At 35.0% G+C, this 20,287-nt stretch overlaps 1 protein-coding gene across 2 annotated transcripts in view; it reads left to right on the top strand.

Annotated features, from left to right (window-relative positions):
- Positions 1-20,287, top strand: part of Akap7 (A-kinase anchoring protein 7) — a 124,280-nt gene that overhangs the window by 27,985 nt on the left and 76,008 nt on the right. For both annotated transcript variants that reach the window (XM_076859738.2, XM_076859739.2), the window contains exons 4-5: positions 3,839-3,975; positions 6,913-7,073. In XM_076859738.2, coding sequence (XP_076715853.2) covers positions 3,839-3,975; positions 6,913-7,073 — 298 coding nt within the window. The remainder of the gene's footprint in view (positions 1-3,838; positions 3,976-6,912; positions 7,074-20,287) is intronic.

Raw genomic sequence — 20,287 nt, 5'->3', positions numbered from 1 at the left:
TCCTTCTATATTTTTGGTGTAAGATCCATCAACAGAATATATTAATTCAGGATTATCTTCTGCCATGCTCCTGAGGCAGGATTCCCAAAGTCTCATTATTACGATTGTGAATAACTAGTTAAAAGGTTTTGGATAAACTGGAGCCCTAAAGCCAGAGGTTGTATCAGAGGTTATATAAGGCCAATTTTAATTGATTGAATTCCTGTTCATGATTATCTTCCCTTAGCAAAGGCTCTGGGACAGAGTTTTTTATAAGTTCATGTAAAGGAGAAACCAGCAAAGAGAAACTTTGGTTAAGATCTGTAGTAGCTGTCAAATCCACAGAAGCTTTTTTTTTTTTTTTTTTTTTTTTTGGTACCAGGGATTAAACATAGAGGGGCTTTACCACTGAACCCTATGCCCAGGATTTATATATATATTTTGAGACAGGGTCTCACTAAGTTGCTCAGTGTCTCTCTATAAATTACTGAGGCTGGCTCTGGCCTAAAGATTGGGATCTTCCTGCCTCAGTCTCCTGAGTTGCTGGAATTATAGGCATGTGCTACAGTGCCCAGTTCCACAGAAGCCTCATATTTTAGTTGCATGTTTAGGGAAACCTGGATTGTCTTTATTCTTTTGGGTCAAAGGAAAATTCCTCTGCAGTCAGATATTAACACAAACAATGGACCTTTTCTTTAGAGAACTGAAGCTTTTCCATGGACTAAACTTCTGAAACTGTGAGCCCCAAGTAAATTTTTTCTCCTTTAAGTTGTTCTTATCAGGTATTTTGGTCACAGCAACAAAGAGCTGTGTAACATTCACCAAGAGGTTTTTTGTTTTTGAGGACAGGATTTGAAGGATTCCTTGTCTACCAACAGTACATGATTCCCTACTGATTTTGATTTAGTTTCCCTGTGTTTATTTAAGGGTATTACTCAAGATAAGTTATTAGAGAATCCTTTGGAGCCCCATCAATATTGATTTCAATCTTAATAGTCGAGCCTTCAGAAGTTTCCTCTACTGGGGAACAGTCCATGCCAAAAAGTGAGGTTTTTCATAAGACAGATGTGAGAGTGGACCATCTTCTCCAGTGGGGTGATTCTTTACAGTGGTAACAGACAACATTTCAAGGTACACAGGGCTTCTTCTTTTAGGACCTACTTTTGATTCTGATATGTACCAGGAGGTCCTCTTGGTTTCTTGTCTTCATGGCTGTGTAGCTGTAAAGAGCCTTTGGATTCTTTTAGTATTTAAACTTTCTTGTTTATAGAATTTTTCTCAAAAATGTTCTGATACTGTGATTGATTCAGCCACAGCAGTGTTTTCTTATCAGGTCACCAGTACTGGTCCAGGGCCCATTAGTGAGTAAGACTGTAAGAGCCACCTCAGTTCTAGTAAGAACTATTTCCTGGGGCTGGGGCTGGGGCTCAGTGGTATGTGAGGCACTGGGTTTGATCCTTAGCATCCCATAAAAAGAAAAAAAGATATTGTGTTCAAAAAAAAAAAAAGAGTTTTTTTTTTTTTTTTAAAAGAAATATTTCCTGCTTTTAAGACCAGAAGACCAGAATGCTTAACAAATGACGTTTCTAACCTAGCCTTGTAATCAGACTGACTCATCTTTTTTTCTGTTTACATGATTGAATAATAGACCATTCTGTCTTTTATGAGAAGACAATGGGGATAGTTTTTGAAAGTTTTTCAGCTGTTTTTCTGGCATCTTTTGGGCCATTCCAAGAAGTAGCTCTTGAAGGGCTGTGGATACATTTCTCAGGTTTATCCTATCCTGCCTGAAAGTAGTGAGCACAGTAGGCTCAGTGGGCACCTTTTGCTGGATTCCCTGAAGCTCCTGGCAATCACCAGGGGTCTCTTTTGAATATAACCACTGCCACCAAACTATAAGAGGAAAATCTGGAACACAATAAAATTTTAACAAGTTTGAGAAAGGAACAATTCAATAATTGGTAGTGCCAGACTAAGAGAGATTTAGTGTTTCTGTTTCATAGTGTTAGAGGTAAGTATTTATAGGAAAAATATGGAAGCAAAATAATGAAATTATTTGATTTGGTGCAGTTACAAAATTACCTTTTTTGGTTTATAATGCCAGAACATCCTTGGCATGTCACATACATGTCACATAATCATGTATTGGCTGGCTGTTATGATTGTCTGAAGTTAATTTGTTTCTGTTTAACATAAGCAGAATGAAGGACTCACTAGTGTTGTTTGCTTAGGAATTTTTCAGACTTGGTTTCCATTTGAATTTTACTTTAATACTTCCTATCATGAAAACACCATTTTCTTTGTTAGTCTTTCATATTATAAGGAATAGAGATGGCTGAGGTTATTTTAGATGATATGGATTTTTGTAAAATACACGGTGTTACAGAAAAAAACTTTTCATGCCAATTGTTAAAGATGGCAGGGGAGACTTTATTCAAAGGAGCCATGGAGATAGATACAGAGGCCATTGCAACAGAGTCTTATGTTGGGGAGAGAAATTGGACTCAACTCTGACTCTAGAACGAAAGAAGAAGGAGGGATTTACAACCGAAGAGCTTGGATTGGGGTCACTGGATAGAAGATTACTAAGAGGAAAAACCAAGGATAAGGTGTTTCTGGCTAAACCCACTTGACAGAATGGTTATTGTATGCAGGCCATGGTGAGAAGATATCTAAGGTATTGTGGGTAGTCAGATACTAAGGGTCGGGGATTTTTTCTAAAGTGACTTCATGAGATTTTTGTTCAAAATGGTTCTCCAAGGACAAAAAGAGAAGCCCAAGATTGGGCCTACTTAAGCAGCCAACTCAGAGGAGCCTGACTAAAGTTTAGTTACAGGAGAGAGTCTTTGTCAATGGGAAGTCAGATCCCAGGACAGCATCTCATGATTTGCCCAGTCACATTCCACAAATAATGGGAACATTGTTTAGGATAAAGCAGCTACTCTCATATCAGAACAGCCTGCTGTGCTCATGATTCAGTTCTGAGTTATCTCTGCTTTTCTATGCTCTGTTCCCATTGCCAGTCCTTTCTTTTCCGTTTCTTTCTTAGTAATTCTGCTGTTTCAGGGCTTTTGTGTACTCCCTTTTCTCTGGGTCTGCTATTTTATATTCAGACTACTCTCTAGATTGTTCACATTTGGACTTTGACTAGAACTGAATCTAGCCTGAACTGGAGGAGAAGTAGGTTCTAAGAGTGGGAGCAGATGAAGGTCCTGGTCTCTGGGGGTTTCACCTGGGTGCAGACTGTTACACTTCTCCTAACATTTGCATTTGAACTTCTTTTAACTCTATTTCCATGGTTATGCCACTCCTCAAATGTCAGGAAAAATGACAGCAGTCATTCTTGTTAAAATTATGTTTATCCTAAAAAATTTTAAAGGCTGTGAGGAATAGGTTCTCAGACATAATCACTTGGAGACAGATAAATATTACTTCTAACAGAAAGAATGTTGCCTGCTGGTTTGACCTTTCTGTGACAAGAATAAAGCTTTCTTCTTAGAAAAGATCATAATTAGTGAGTCATACCCTGTATCACAGGGACAAATTTCTAAAAAGATACTTGACCATTGAGATTTTTTTTCCATTCAACCAGTGACCCAGCCGAAAAATAAGTATGTTTGGCTCAATGTTCTTAAGATAGTTAAGCATTTTGTGACTTCTAAACTAATACATTCTATTCAACCATCCAAGTCAACTATGTAGTATATGTGAACAAATAAATAATTAAGCATTTGTTTGGTTGCTGAATTTTGACATTGTTCTAATTTGGGTGGTTGCTTATTTTCCTCTTGATTTACAATTCGTCATACAAAATTTTTGCTTACCTATTTTTTTGTTTTTATTTTCCATGTGTGATTAGATTATAGGAGGAATTAAGATCCTGCAAAATGCAATAATACAACAAGATAAGCGACTGGCCAAAGCAATGGTCAGTGATGGTTCCTTTCATATTACCCTGCTAGTGATGCAGTTATTAAATGAAGATGAAGTAAACATGTGAGTAATGTATTTTCTTGACTATTATTTTCTAAATTATTACCTTAATGTGGGTAAACATAGCAGAACCCAAAGAGGTATTGAAATTCTAAAGAAGTATTCTTTGTTGTAATCTATCCCTCAAATTATATTGTTATAATAATCCATGTACAGAATTAACTAAATAAATATTTTTCTTAAATTAGACTTTTCACCTTTTGTTGCTGTTATCAAATGGTAGTTCTTGGTTATGTGGGAGATTTGCCCATGTTAATTATATAAGCAGTCTGGAGTTGATTCTGGAATCTACTAGGTTGAGATTCTAGGTAAGGATTCTGGAACTATGACACAGCTGCCTTTTGTTAGCTGCCTGACTTTCGGCAAATCATTTATTTTCTTGATAGATGGAGAAAACCAAAGTACCAATACACAAAGGGGCATATACTAGGCACTAGATAATTGGTGACCATTAGAGCTGTCATTTTTATGTGAGTGAACTATTTCAGTTTGACCTCAGTCATTTTTAGAGTCCCTGTACTCCATCCACACCCAATTCAGGATCATTCCATAAAGATCAGATGTATGTCATTGGTTACTACTTTCCAATCTGGGTGGAGAAACCTTACTCTTTCCCAGTTCTGTGGGACACTCTGTGCTGATGATTCTCCCTTTTCTTATTAACTGTTTCTCATTATATGAAGCTCAAGCTTATGCTCTTTGGGAAGTCAAAGCCAGATGAATTTGCAGGTTACTTCTGCTTTCTAGCTTGAAATATAAATAAATAAATAAATAAATAAATAAATAAATATCTCCTAAGGGAATGAGGAACAAGGCTTGAATTCGGAAGGGAGTGAGGAAAAAGTAAAGTAAATGAGAGAAAACAAAATAAATTAAAAATATCCAGAAACAGTTTGAATCTTGGAGTAATATCCTTTACACAATAGAATCTCATGTCTTTAGAGATCAGTCTTCTAATCTGTCATAAGCTGATCTGTACCCAACAGCAGCCTTGAATACTTTGCAGGGCAGAGAGGACAGAGATTTTTCCGTGACTCAATTTGGATGATCACTTTGCTGTGATGCTCTTGGAGAAGCCAAAAAGTATAGCACAAAAAAGCAAATGACTGAGGGGAGTAGCGCCCTCTTTGTGTTAGGTCTTCTGGTTTCTTTAAAAAAAAAAAAAAATATGAAATTTGCTGTTTCTGGAAAGTTTTAACCTTTCTCATGGCCCGCTTTGGCATATAGTTTTATTTAAAATGAATGTGTTGAATTCCTACAGTTTGTGATAGATGAGCTGGAAGTGGCTCTTCTGTTTTCACACGCCTTAACTCATAGCACACAGCAAAGCACAATATTAAATTAGAAGTATGTGCACTGTGTCCTTTTGAATGACCATAAATACAATAAGGTAAGATTGGATTTAGGATGTATATTTGGAGGTACCATACATTTACAAAGCTGTTCTAAGAAGTGTTTTTTTGTCATGATGTTATGACAGAGAAATGAGACTGAGTATGAAAGTCATGAGAGAAAATCAGTTAAAAATGTTCTAACGAAGGCTAATTTAGAAATATGAAAGATCTATAAAAATACATAAATATCATATTTTTTCACGCATTTGGTGAACAAATCATTGATCAACATAATTTAATGATGGTTTATCCAAAGGATGTTTTTGTATAGTAAGAGCATGCTTATTTCTTTTTTAAGTAATTGCTGCCCTCTAGTGAGGTCTTAATTTTTTTCTCATAATAAAGTACTATACCAAAATTCTGTTCAATATAGAAATAATATATTCTAATTTTCAAAATATTCAAAATCTGATGTCTAATTCAACAATATAATAAATATTTATCTTTATGAGTAAGTAGATTTGAAACAGAGTAACTTTAAATAAAATAGACTAAACAACTGTATCAAGCATATAGCTACAATTGGGAAATATAATTAGACAATTTATTTGAATCCAAATACCATAAATTATATTGTTATAGAGATTATTATATTTAAAGAATAATGTATATTAAATTTTAATAGAGTGCCTTGCAAATAGTACTGGATTAGTAGATATTAATACTTTTATAAGAATTTAGAACTTTTCAAATAATCTAATATAGGTTATTATAGGTACTTTGTTTTTTTTCCCTTTGGATATATTATTAGTAATCTTTTTGAGTTGGGTATGCACTATTTCCTTAGTTAAAAGTTCTTGATGGACTATAAAATGGTATTTACTTTCATTTTTAATAGCAATTATAATTACATAAAGATTTAATTTGCTTATGTAGTTTTTGTTTAAAATTAATATTAGTTTTGGGGCTAGGGTTGTGGCTCAGTGGTAGAGTGCTTGCCTAGGATGTGTGAGGCACTGGGTTCAATTCCTTTTTTTTTAGTTGTTGATAGACACATATTTATTTTTATTTATTTACATGCAGTTCCAAGAATCAAACCCAGTGCCTCACACATGCTAGGCAGATTCAGTTCTTAGCACCACATATAAATAAATGAATAAAATAAAGGTCCATCAATGTCTAAAAAATATTTAAAAAATTAATATTAGTTTTGTGCTGGGTGCAGTGGCATACACCTATAAAACCAGCAACTTGGGAGGTTGAGGCAGAAGGATTCCAAGTTTGAGGCCAGCCTAGGTAATCTAACAAGATCTCAGCAACTTAGTGACATCCTATCTCAAAATTAAAAAATAAAAAGAATTTGGGGACTGTAAAGTACCACTGGTTTAATCTCTGGTAACAAAAAAAAAAAAAAAAAAAGAAAAGAAATAGTTGATGTTAGTTTTAATCATATAGGTTAAATCTAGAAGATTTTTTTTTGTTTTAAAACAATTAGTACAAATATAAAAATAATTTATCTTTCTGAAATGAATTACTTTGTTGTTTAATTGGGTTTGTGTATTTTATTACTTAACACATTACTGAAAAAGAAATTGTTTCTTACCAGTGGTATTGATGCACTTTTGGAATTAAAGCCATTCGTAGAAGAAATCCTCCAAGGCAAACATTTGACTTTGCCCTTTCAAGGGATTGACACTTTCGGAAATCAGGTTGGCTTTGTGAAGCTGGCAGAAGGAGACCACATAATCCCACTTCTGGAGATAGCAGGTAAAACAAAAACACACTCATCTGTTGAAGAAGCAATTTTTTTTTCATTTTTGTGATAGAAATGTGACATCTTTTAATTTTGGGGAGGCAGTAAAACCTCATTTTGTAGGTGAGCTGTTTTGATATTTGCTTGTGTATGTACAAGTAAAACCTCATTTTGTAGGTGAGCTGTTTTGATATTTGCTTGTGTATGTACAAGTAAAACCTCATTTTGTAAGTGAGCTGTTTTGATATTTGCTTATGTACATACATGGTTAAATAAAGGGTCTGAAAAGTTATCTTGATTCTTGGACCTGAAGAATATGTTAATTCTGGGGCTTACTTTTTCTCTTCATAAGGTTGAAGGATCCCAGTGCTTATCATGACATTTGACATATAATTGGTACTTTATAAGTACTGAATGAGTGAATGAAGAATCAACAATATATAGACCTTTACAAAATTTAAAAATTTTGAGGCAGGGTCTCCATAAATTTCTGAGGCCAGACTTAAACTTGAGATCTTCCTGTTTCAGCCTCCTAAGTAGCTGAGATTATAGGCATACACCACCTTTCCACTTGATACTATGTTGCTTCTTTCTATGCAGTTTAATAATTGCTCATTAAAAAGCACACCTTTAATTGAGGAAAGCTTGGAATAAAGATTAGTTTTCATTGTTGGCAAGTTTTCTTTTGTGCTCTTAAGATATATGTGATGGATGTTTTATGAATGTCAGTGTTTATTTATAGACCACAATCATCATTCTTTCTAGTTGAAAGTAATGACCAGTTGTACTGTTCAGTATGTGGTTTAAGTTTTCTAAGTTCATTATCCATTCAGGTATATCAAATATAGAGTTATTTAGTTATCTTTTTAATAGAAGATTTTTGTTATTTCCTCGAAGTGTTACACAAGAGCATTTCATTTGGATTGTGAATGCAATATTCACTATTGATTACTGGTGAAACATTCATTTTCATTTTACTAAGGTTTTTATAAATTTATTCCCTCTAAATTAATTTCTTCTACATAATGTTAGGTTCCAGGAATTACACTTTAGTACGAATAATTCATTCCTTCAATATGGCAATTAACTAACACCAATGAGATGGATGGAATAGAAAACTTGAAAAAAAGTGTTCCTGTCCTCTAAGGAGCTAGAAGTAATGTGCAGAAATAAATAAGTAAGCAATTATAGTGCAACACTGCCTGTACATAGAGGCAGGTGCAGAGTTTTTTGGGCAAGCAGGAGAAAGGGTCTGCATTGAGGAAGGTTTCATAGGTCATGTAGCATTGAGCTGAGGTTTGAAGGTAAGTAAAGTCTCTTTGGTTCAGCATATTGGAAGAAGATATCCAGGCAGAGGGAAGAGCATGTGCAAAGAAATTCAAAGTACATTTAGGGACTCACAAGTAGTTTAGTTTTACTGGAGTATAAATTACAAATCTAGGGGTATCAGTAAAATGAGATCCATATGTGAAGGGAAAAATGAAAGTGAAATAAGGGCTTGAGGGGAAGTAGAGAAAGTTTGGAATAGTGAGCAAGAGAAATAGAAGGTGAAAATTATTAAGCAATGTGTAGTGGGATTGCAGAGCAATGCGAAATATGTGTTTTGGATGAGATTCCAAAAATTTATAATTTGTTTTTTTCTCAGGTAGTATTCTAATATTTAGGTGTGGGAGTGAAAAGGGAAACCAAATTACCTCATACTTGAGCCTTTGCATGGTAGATGTGTTAAAACGACAAAGGATCAAAGATCCAGGAGAGTGGTTGAATGTTTAATGTATATATTAGGAATGCAATGAAGTCTAGATGGGACTCATTCTTGGAAGAAGATTGGAGCAATAGGACTGAAGGTTAGTATTAGTAGAAGACTAGGAGTGAGAGAGTTAGAAGGATTAAAAATTTGGACCAGAGAGCAGTATATTGAATTTTAAGAATTTAAGAAATTTCTGGTTAATAGGGGAAACATTTTTTCTTTAACTTCACAAAGAAAAAGAAATGACATGAAGACGTTTTAAATATAAGGCAGAAAAATTATTGAAACTCATTATAGAGTTCAGCAAGGTTGTTAGATACAAGATCAATATACAAAAATGGTAAATAATTAAAATATCTAATTTTCTAAGTGACATTATTTACAATATTGGCAGAAACAATTATAATGTGTAGGAATAAATTTACCAAAGATTATGCAAGAATTTTATTTTGGCTTATTGTTATGCAAGAAAAAATATTTTGGCTTTTGTATCTTTATCAGGTACATTAGTTATAACACTTTTTTCATTTTCTCCTTTCCTTTTTCATTTGTTGCTAGAGCATCTCTCTTCTTAAGAACTACATTTCTACACCAAGCTAGACTGTTACTGAAAGCTTGGTCCTTGTCCCCAGTGCCAATCTAATAGTGAGGACACAGTTTTGAGAAAAAAGGAAAAAGAAGTTTTACTGCTTTGGTAGCAAAGGATAAATACAGGGGACTTCTGTCCCAGAGGCTCTGATTCTGACCATTATGAGGAACAGAGGGCTTTAAAAGAGATGATTCAGAGGCTATATTTCAGGTGTGCCATGTCAGAGGAGTAATTCATGTGTGGCCTTGAGAGATAGTCATTTCTTAGATCTTCTGGTACCATCCCTGAAATCTGAATTGCTTCATCCCTATGAGGTGTGTTTCTTGAGGACATATAAGTTGGCCTAAGATGGGAAGAAGAGTATTCTTGCTTACCAGTTCCCACCTTGGTTAAAGAAGGAGAGAGGGAGAAGAGAAAGGAAGTCAGTGCCTTTTAGTTTTAAAATAAGTCACAGGGTTATGTCCAAAGCATGTATTGGACCCCTGTTACAAGACAGTAAGAAAATTACATATATATGTAGACAAAATCATGTCAGTCTTTGCAGAATTAATATTACAGAACTGACTTTACCATAATTTTGGCTTATACTGATGATTTTATAGGGAAAAAGTTTGTGGAAATTTTCTGTGTTCAATTTAAGGTGTTACTTTAAAATATAAATGTTGATTATTTAAATAATGTGAAATTTTATTAGAATATTGTTTTATTTACTTAGTACCAGGGACACTTTACCACAGAGCTATATTCACAGACCTTTCTTTTCTTATTAATTAATTTATTTTAATTAGGTGTATATGACAGCAGAATGCACTTTGATTCATTGTATACAATTGCAGCACAAGTTTTCATATGTACAGTCATACATGTTCCTAGGGTAATGATGTCCATTTCACTCCACCACTTTTCCTGTCCCCATGCCCTCTCTCCACCTTCCATAGACCTTTTTAAAATTGTTTTAAAATTTTGAGACAGGGTCTTGCTAAGTTGCCCAGGTTGACCTCAAACTTGCCATCTTCCTGCCTCAGCCTTCCAAGTAGCTGGGATTATAGGTGTGCACTACTGTGCCCAGTAAAATATTTATTTATTTTTAATCTAGTATCAGGTCTGTTGCCCTTGAAAAAGATTGTTTTTAAATCTAATGAATGTTGAATACTTGTTTTTTGGAGTTAGAATTATTGCCTGAAATCTTAGAATTTGGTTTATGATTCACTTTAAAACATAGGAATCAATGTCCTTTCTGTGCACTTTCCTTGTACCTAACTTCATCTTGTCTTTCCAGTTTTAGTCTCCCTTTGTTTCTTTTTCTTATTTTGAATGTATTTATCTTATAGTGTATATTTCTTTGAAGTCATCTTAAATCCTATTTTTGGGTAGGGCAGAACAAAGTGTGTGTAAACAAACAAGAAAACAAATAAGCAATGTTTACTAGTCAAGTAGGACTTAAAATCATTAATTGGCCAAGGTGGCTCATAGAGTTTTAATGGCAAATCATTTAGGAACTGATGCCCACAGTTAACATCCTTAATCTGTTTTTCCTGATTACTCTGGAGAAAATGCTAGACTTAAATCTTTTCTTTTGCAATATAAATACCACTGTACTCAAGAAACACTTCTAATTAGTTATTCATACATTCTTCTTTAAAATAATTCAATGGGTGCTTGCAACATTGAGAATTCCATCCATTCTTTGCAAATATTCTCACAAAACCATTTTCCAATATTGATGAAAGATCCATTGTGTACTGAGGAATGTGAAGTCTCACCAGCTTTCCATACAAATGTGAACCCAAGAAAATTAGTTTGTAATTTTAGCAAAGGCCACTGCCTCTGTAATTCATTTTTTTAATTCCAAAGATATTAAGTACTGTTGCTTAAGTATATTTATGTTTTTCTAAAAATTCAAGAAAATGTTATAAAAAATGGAAAACAGAATTCCATTCCCCTTGTGCAGTCACTGTTTGTTATACTTGCTTTTCATCTCTTATATGGATACTGTACTTTTGCTTTTGGTTATTGTTTTTATGCACATTTATAAGAAATCTATATTTTTTATTGGAGCTTTATAGTTATACATAGTAGTTGACATCATCCCAAGAAACTCACATGTACATGGAAATGGATTCCAGTTTATGGTCCCCTTTTTCCCTTCCATCCTCCCTCCCGTCTCCCATTCTCCTTCCTTTATTTGACTTATTTTCTTTCATCTATTTATATTTGATCAGTTCTTTATATTATTCTATTCCCCCTTTCCTTTGTTTTACACTAGTTTTCACATATGACATTTGACCTTTGAGTTTCTGTGTTTGACTTATTTCACTTAGCAGGATATTCTCTATTTTCATCCATGTAGCAGCAAATGCCATAATTTCATTCTTCTTTTATGGTTGAATCAAACTTAGTTGTATATATACACCACAATTTCTTAATCCATTTGTCTATTGGTGGGTATCTGGATTGATTCCAGGGAAAACTATCATAGAATTGTATTTTACCACTTATTTGAATTGTTGCCCCTGTATAATCATTTCACCCTGTTTTTTGAGTCCCCAAATTGGCTTTTGTCATGTTATTGTCCCATGGTATAATTCTAGTCTTCAAGCCTGTTAGAAGGTAAACAAAGCAGCCATCTATTCACCATTGACAATGTGGGTGCACATTTGTCTCCTTGCACACTATGAACTGCAGCCTAGAATTCTCTGTGCATGGACATTGTCAATATTATCTCCCAAACTGATTTGAGTGGTTTGTTAGAGTGTTATAGTGCTAATGGTAAACATATTTTATGAGAGTGGCACTGAGGATGATATGTGAGATAATATCGCCAATGATAGTGACACAGAATCTTCAGACAGAAGATTAAATTTTGTAAGTCCATATACTTCACAGCACTGTGGTAAATTTTCTCAAGTATAATATTTCAACTATAATTCACAAATCAATAATAATCTATGTGATAACTTTTTTCCCCGAGTCAGAAAAATGTTTGCTAAACTGTCATGACGAAATGATTGGCATAGATTTGTACTACTCAATTTTAACATATATTAATGAGTATTCTGTGCTTCCTAATCTTGCACCAAATATGGTTTAGTAATAAGTGATTTATTTATTTATTTTTGGCACTGTGAATGAACCCTGGGGTGCTTTACCACTGAACTATATCCCCAGCCCTTTTTAAACATTTTTTATTTGGAAACAGGGACTTGCTAAGTTGCTGAGACTGACCTCAAACTTGTGATTCTCTTTTCTCAACTTCTCAAGTTGCTGGGATTACAGGTGTAAATCACCAGGCCTGACAGTAATAAATGATTTTTAATTTACACCAGTGTAGTTTTTTTTTTTATTAGAGCATTATAGTTATACATAATAGCTAGGTTAATTTTTTTTAAATTTATATTTTAGTTTGAGGTGGACACAATATCTTTATTTTATATTTATGTGGTGCTGAGGATTGAACCTATTGCCACCATGGGTGACAGGTGAGCACTCTACCACTGAGCCATAACTCCAGCCCCAATAGCTGGGTTAAGTTTTTTTTTGTTTTGTTTTGTTTTTTTTTTAATTAGCTACACATGACTTTAAAATGATCTCATACAGTCACCTATATGGGTTACGTTTTTACATAATAATACATACATGGAATTTGATTTACTCCATTTCAGTTTTCAGGGCCTACCCCTTTCCCTCTCTTTTTTTTCTTCTATTAGCATCCTTTTACTCATTTATTTATATAAACCCAGATGCTTTATTTTTGATTGGTGCTTCATGTATATGCATAAAGATGGGATTAATTTAGGTATATTTAAATATACACATACAGTGATTTTGTTGAAGTCATTCTGCTTTTCTTTCCCTTTCTAGTCCCTCCTCGCTTCCTCTCTTTCTGTTTCTTCTCTTCAACTGATCTGATTCCCTATATCTTTATGATATCTTAATCCCCACCCCTACACCCCCTGATTTTGCTCTGGCTTCTACATATGAGAAAAAACATTTGACCCTTGATTTTCTAAGTCTGGTTTATTTCACTTAGCATAATTTTATCCAGTCATATCTGTTAACTTGCAAATGCCATAATTTCATTCTTCTTTATGGCTGAGTAGAACTCAACTGTGTATGTATACTATATTTTCTTAATTCATTCATCTATTGATGAGCATCTGGATTGGTTTCATCATTTGGCTTTGTGAATTGTGCTGCTGTAAACATTGATGTAGTTGTAGCAATTAGTATGTTGATTTTAATTCTTTTGGATAAAACCAAGGAGTGGAATGGCTGGGTCATGTGGTGGTTCATTTAATCTAGTTTAAATATTACACAATTTATATACATGTGTCAAAATATCACATGGAATGACATTAATAAGTATACATTTTATGTTTCATAATATCAGTTAAAATTAATTTTAAATGAATAAATAACGTTCATTCCTAGTTTGAGGAATCTCCACACTGCTTTTCAGAGTGGTTGTACTAATATGCAATCTCACCAACAATGTACAAGTGTATCTTTTTCTCCATATCCTCACCAGCATTTATTATTATTTGTATACTTGATAATTGCTATTCTGAGTGCAATGAAATAAAATCTTCGTGTAGTTTTGATTTGAATTGCCCTAATTGCTAGACATATTGAACATTTGTTCTTGAACATTTGTATTTGTTGGCCACTTGTGTTTCTTCTTTTGAGAAATTGTCTGTTTAGTTCTTTTTCTAATTTATTTATTGGGTTATTATTATTATTTTTTTGGTGTTAACTTTTTTTGAGTTCTTTATAGATTCTGCATATTAATCCCCTGTCAGTGGAGTACCTGGCAAAAATTTTCTGCCATTCTGTAGAATCTTCACACTCTTAATCATTCCCTTTTTTTGTACAGAAGTTTTTTAGTTTGATGGCATTCCACTTACTGATTCATGGTTTTATTTCTTGATTTTTAGGGGTCTTGTTAAGAAAGTTGATGACTGCACCAATACAATAGAGTATTGACCCTATTTTTTTTTTTAATAGTAGTTGCAGAGTTTTTGATCTGCCTGGATTTGACTTTTCGCAAGGTGAAAGATAGGGATCTAGTTTCATTCTTCTATAAACATATATCTAATTTCCCTAGCACCATTTGTTAAAAAGCCTATATTTTTTCTCACATATATTTTTGGCACCTTTTCAAGTATCAGATGAATATAAGTATGTGGGTTTGTCTTTGTGTCTTCTGTTCTGTTTCATTGTTTTTCATGTTTATTTTGAAGCCACAGCATAGTCTTTTAAAGCTTCACATAATGATATATTTTTGCAAAAATTTTTGGCATAAATCTGCTTTGATTATGCAATTAAATATGATATATAATGCCACCCTGGCTCCACTTCTAGTCCAGCCCTTATTTAGCCACCATCCCTGTACAAATTTTGACACCCCTTGCCAAGAGGTTGTACTCTCCTTCTCTCTGTAAATAGCTCACATTTTCTCTTGAATGTGTTTTCCTTACTTTATCCCAAAAGCTTCTTCCTCTCAAGATAGCCCACTTTTCCCCTTGAATATATCTCTTTTTTTTCTAAATATACCATTGTCTGTGTCTCTGACTGGTGTGTGCTGAAATTCTTTTCCCTCACACATGACAAGCAGCCCCCTTGTCTTGAGTTAAGGTCCCTCTCTTTGGGAACTCCTCAGAACTCTTGTGCCATAACTTTTAGAAGAATATATTTCAATGACAAGAGCACTATACTTCTAAAAACTTTAAAATATAAGCTACATGTGTAAGTGTGTATATATATATACCTACATAGGAATGTCAACAAAGGAGAGATATCTCTGGTTAGGATGCTCAGAATTACCAGAGAAGGGAAGAATTTGACTCAGGACAAGTGGGGTTCTTGATGTATGAGATGGAAGAGAATTTCTTCATGTGTCATTAGAGGGACAGAGATTATTTAGGAAAGTACAGAACACACAGTCAATGGAGAATACAGGCCATCTCAAAAAAGTGAGGTATGTTTTCATGGTTCCCTGTTCTTCTTTTAAAAGAAACTTGGTGAGGGGTAGGTATGTGAAGGTATGTAGGTATGATATCAGTCTGATAATCTTAAGATGATTTGTGGTGGTCTGATAATTCTTAGGATTCTTAGGATCCTTAGGCTGATGAGGACCTAAGGATCAATAGATAATGCTGAAAAGTTTCCCAAATTATAGGCTTCTCATAATATTGTATCTCTCTTTGCCTAATCTGTTTATTGGGGGCTAATTAACAATGCCTAAGGTAATTATCCTAAGTATGATATTTTATGGTAACTTTAAAATTTATAGATTTCCCAGAAATTTGGTAATGACAGGCTTGGAAAAATATGTGGAACCTCAGATTAAAATTATATTTTCTTGTCCTTCCTTTATGTCTTCTTAATATGTATTTTAAAATTTATTTTATCCTATTTCATCTCAAAGAGATTCAAGCCCCCATCTTTGCTCCATATGTACCTATGGGTTTATGGTGGCAGCTGGTTGAGGGAAGAGGTCAGCTAGTTGACAGAGTCTCTGTGTCTCAGCTTCCTACCGTGACCCTGAGTGATCTTGTTTTTCAGAATAAAACAACATCTTTTCCTTTCCTAGAATTACCTTAATTTTTAGGATTAAGAAGGTATAGAAAATTTAGGCATTTACATGGCATTTCTCCACATTTTATAATGATGAAATTGCCCTGAAAAGCTTTTTGCATAGAAATGGATATGTGATTTTATTCATCTTTTTAGCTAAATGCAATTTTGTTAAGAAGGTTATTAGATTGAAAGATTGCCAAAAATTTAGCCTGCTGAAATTATAATGGTTTTGTGAACCTTGTTTCAAAATGAGAAAAGTGTCCTTGGTTAGCATGATAAAAGATTCCAAGTACATTTATCTTATAAAAGTAAAAATGAAAGGTTTTTAGGATGTTCATTTGAACATTATGCTTTCTCTTAGTTTGGATTGTCATTTTCCTCTACAGGTGGAGAAAACTGTTTTTCTATTCCTGGTGGAGAATATGTTAAGTCACTGGTATCTTTGGGTCTTTATCGGTTGCTTTGTTTGTTTATTTATTTTAATTAGGTATATATGACAGCAGAATGCATTTTGATTCATTTTTCACAATTGCAGCACAACTTTACACTTCTCTGGTTGTACATGATGTAGTGACACACCATATGTGCAGTCATACATGTACCTAGGGTAATTATGTCCATCTCATTCCAGCTCCCATGTCACCTCCCCACCCCAACCTCCCCTTTGCCCTATCAAAGTTACTTCATTTTTCTCATCCTCCCCCCCCCCATTATGGATCAGCAGCCACTTATCAGAGAGAACATTTGGCCTTTGTTTTTTTTGGATTGGCTTAATTCACTTAGCATGATATTCTCCACCCATTTACCTGCAAATGCCATAATTTTATTCTCTTTTAATGCTGAGTAATATTCCATTGTGTATATATGCCATAGTTTCTTTATCCATTCATATATTGAAGGGCATCTAGGTTGCTTCCATAGTTTAGCTATTGTGAATTGAACTCCTGTAAACACTGATGTGGCTGCGTTACTATAGTATGCTGATTTTAAGTCCTTTGGGTATAGACTGCCCTTCCTCTTTCATGTGTAGTTATCTTATTTGTTCTGGGACTCTTCTCTGTTGTTGATGTATGTGTAGATGTTAAGGGGTGAGACCTGAGTTCCTTCTCTTGGATCCTTGTTTTTGGTTTGGGGCTTTTGTCTCTTCACTTCTTTGAGTTGGAGTAATGTCAGGGAATGTTTAGTTCAATAGTAGAGTCTTTAACCTATGAACTTTTAGTGTCCCTTTAGGTTCCCAGAACCTCACAGAATGGGGTGAAATAAACAATAGTAATAATTTTTGTAAACAACAAATAAAGAGGAATTTGGGGGTCGGTATTTGTGAACTCTAAGAACAATAACCATGAACTAGACCTGACTTCAAAGCAAATAGCAGGTGACAACTATAGCATCCATAACGGTAATGATTGAATTAGCATTAATGGTGGGGACAGGAATTACATAGACCAATTAATTCTGAAAGATGGTAAAAATACCCTTATTTAGGAGAAAAGGAAATGTGTTAGGAAGATAGAATAGACTTTACAATTTTAAAAAGTGAACAGAGAGTTGTAGCACGTCATGTTTATATGGAAGGAAGGAAAAAAATAGAAGAAGCAAGGTATTGAGAAACAGGGAGAGGGAACTAAAATAGCATGTGGTCATTAGTAGGAGAAGATAAGAGGGAGAGAAAAACAAACAAATGAAAATAGTATAAAACCAACCCCAAATATACAATCCTACAAACCCAAACCCTCAAAAGACAATGACAGGGAAAAATAATTATATTAAAACATTCTGAAAATGAGAGAAAAAAGAAAGTAAGAAGTGTTATGTGAATATGTTCCTGAACCAGTCAGCACAGCAAGAATTCACATGCTTTCTCACTGCCCCCCGCCATAAAATAAAAAAATAAAAATAAATAAATTTTTTGAATCTAAAATCTTAGCATAGAATGAAGGAACCTCTCCACTGAGGTGGTCAAAATAGTGACCAGATTGAGTAGTCACTGTCTATGTGTAACAGTCTTTCTTTCTAATTCTTCTTGAGTTCTGTACTGATAGAGCAAGGTGTGGGGGTTGTTAACCTCTTCCTGTTTTTGTGCTGCTCTCTGAGCTGCCAGTTGAAGCAGCCTAAGATCAAAGCTGTTTGCTATAAGACTCAGCTTTTCTTCTCACCAGTATGGGGTGGGATGTACTGTCAATTGGCATTTTGTCCATTTGGACCAATTTGGTGCACTCCTAGGGTACAGCTTCTGCATTGTTCTTTGAGAGAGTTCCAGCAGGTGGTGCTGAGGTCTAATCAGGCCTCAGGAGCTTTGTTTGGTGGAACCATCTTTGGAGAGACTAGATTGACCTGCCCCTAGGACTAGGCAGTAACTGAATTCTTTAGTGGATCTAAAGATCTAAAGTTCTGAAGAGCCTCACAAGAAATCCAATCATGATGTGTGTGTGTGTGTGTGTGTGTGTGTGTGTGTGTGTGTGTGTGTGTTCTTCCTTTCACTGTTTCCTAGGTGCACAGGCTTCCTGGGCTTAGTCCTGAGTGTATTCAACCTCATCCCCATAGACCCTCAGCCCATTTTAGCTGGTTACATGAACCTCCAGACACAAAGCAGAAGTGAGTCAGGCTCCCCTTTGCCCTTCCTATTGAATGCCCCTGGGTACAGTCTTCTCTACTCCTGTTTCTCTCACTTTCCTTCAGACCCAGCCTGAGTCCTTTGTTAGGTGCCTGCCAGGATAGAGGTATTATGGCTATGTACATTATTTTCCCCCTAATCTTCTGGAAGAGAATGCAATGAGGTAAACGGGCAAGGCTCTTATGAGCACGCTTTCCAGCAGGGGACAGAAGTATAGAAAATATTCATTGTGGAGATGGAGGAAGCATTTTTTCACCAGTTCAGTGCTTTGGCAAACTCCTTCCAATCCTACTCTTCAAGAGCCAAGGAAAATGAATTGTCAAATCACTCAAAATACCCTCTGGCTATATTATTACTATTTTTCCCTCCTCCTCCCCCTCCTCCCCCTCCTCCTCCTCCCCTCCCCCTCCTCCTCCCCCTCCTCCTCCTCCTCCTTCTTCTTCTTCCCCCTCCTCCCCCTCCTCCCCCTCCTCCAATGAGGTGCATGTCAAAGTCTAAAGCATTAAAGACAATTAACTCTTTTTCTTTCATACCAAGGACCTACAGTTTCTGGTGGCACACTTGCCTCAAGGCGGCTCCTGCCTCATCTTTCAGTGGCCTGTAGAGCTACAGAGCACTCTTTCCAAGCACTAGTGCACTGTGCAGCCTCTGGATCAGTTAAGATTAGGCAGTATTTCTTTTCATAATAATTTTTCTCATATGAAAACTTTTTAGTTGTAAATGGGCACAATACCTTTTATTTATTTGTTTTTGTGTGGTGCTGAGCATTGAACCCAATGCCTCCACATGCAAGGCAATTGCACACCACTGAGCTATAAGCGCAGCCCCTAGGCAGCATTTTTGATCTCGGGTTTCTCCATACCACGAATATGATCCCCCTCCCTTTGTCTGTGGTGAATCTGCACTGATGGTTGTGTGGTAGGCTCCAATGTATTCTTTCTTCTTTGTTTATTGCACCAATTTCTGAGTCCCTAAGCTGCTTTGAGTATCCAATATTATAATTTAGTAAAATCCCTCTTTCACCCACTTTGCTGAGAAGCTGTACACTCACTGCTTTGGTTTTATACCATGGTGCAGTTTGGGATGCAGCCTTCTTTTAACCATGTCATCTTTCTAGAATCTAACCGTTTATTTATTGATGAAAGTTATTTCTAATTTTGGCTAATTTGGGATAATGCTTTTATTCTCTACATAAAATTTTATGTACTAGTACTTTTTTTTTTTTTTTTTTGTATTTTTCTAGAATTGGAATTGCTCGTTCAAAATGCTTGTGAACTTTTCTCAAGTACTTTCCAGATTCCTTTCCCTTGGGTTGTGGCACCCTCACTTCCCCACAACCGTTATTCCTTCAATATTTTTCTCTGATTCCCTTTCGCTTACTTCCTTTTTGAGAATTTCACTTATATATTAGGCAACTATGAAATTGTCTCACAGCTCTTTGATGTTCTGATCTTTTTTCTTTCTTACTTCCCTTTTCTATCTGTATTTTATTTTGGGTAGTTTCTGTTGCTGTGTCTTCCAGTTTACTGATTTTTGGTTTAGCAATGTCTAAACTGTTTTTATACCAGCCATTCATTTTTCTCAGACATTGCAACCTTCATTTCTGTAAGCTTGATTTGTTTGCATGCTTTTTTTTTTCTAAGAGAGAGTGAGAGAGAGAGAGGGAGAGAGAGAGAGAGGGAGAGGGGGAGAGAGA

The sequence above is a fragment of the Callospermophilus lateralis genome, chromosome 6 (assembly GCF_048772815.1).
Source record: "Callospermophilus lateralis isolate mCalLat2 chromosome 6, mCalLat2.hap1, whole genome shotgun sequence".
NCBI classification, from domain to species: domain Eukaryota; kingdom Metazoa; phylum Chordata; class Mammalia; order Rodentia; family Sciuridae; genus Callospermophilus; species Callospermophilus lateralis.
Note: the sequence above shows the minus strand (reverse complement) of the source record. Positions and strands in the feature narration are given on the sequence as shown.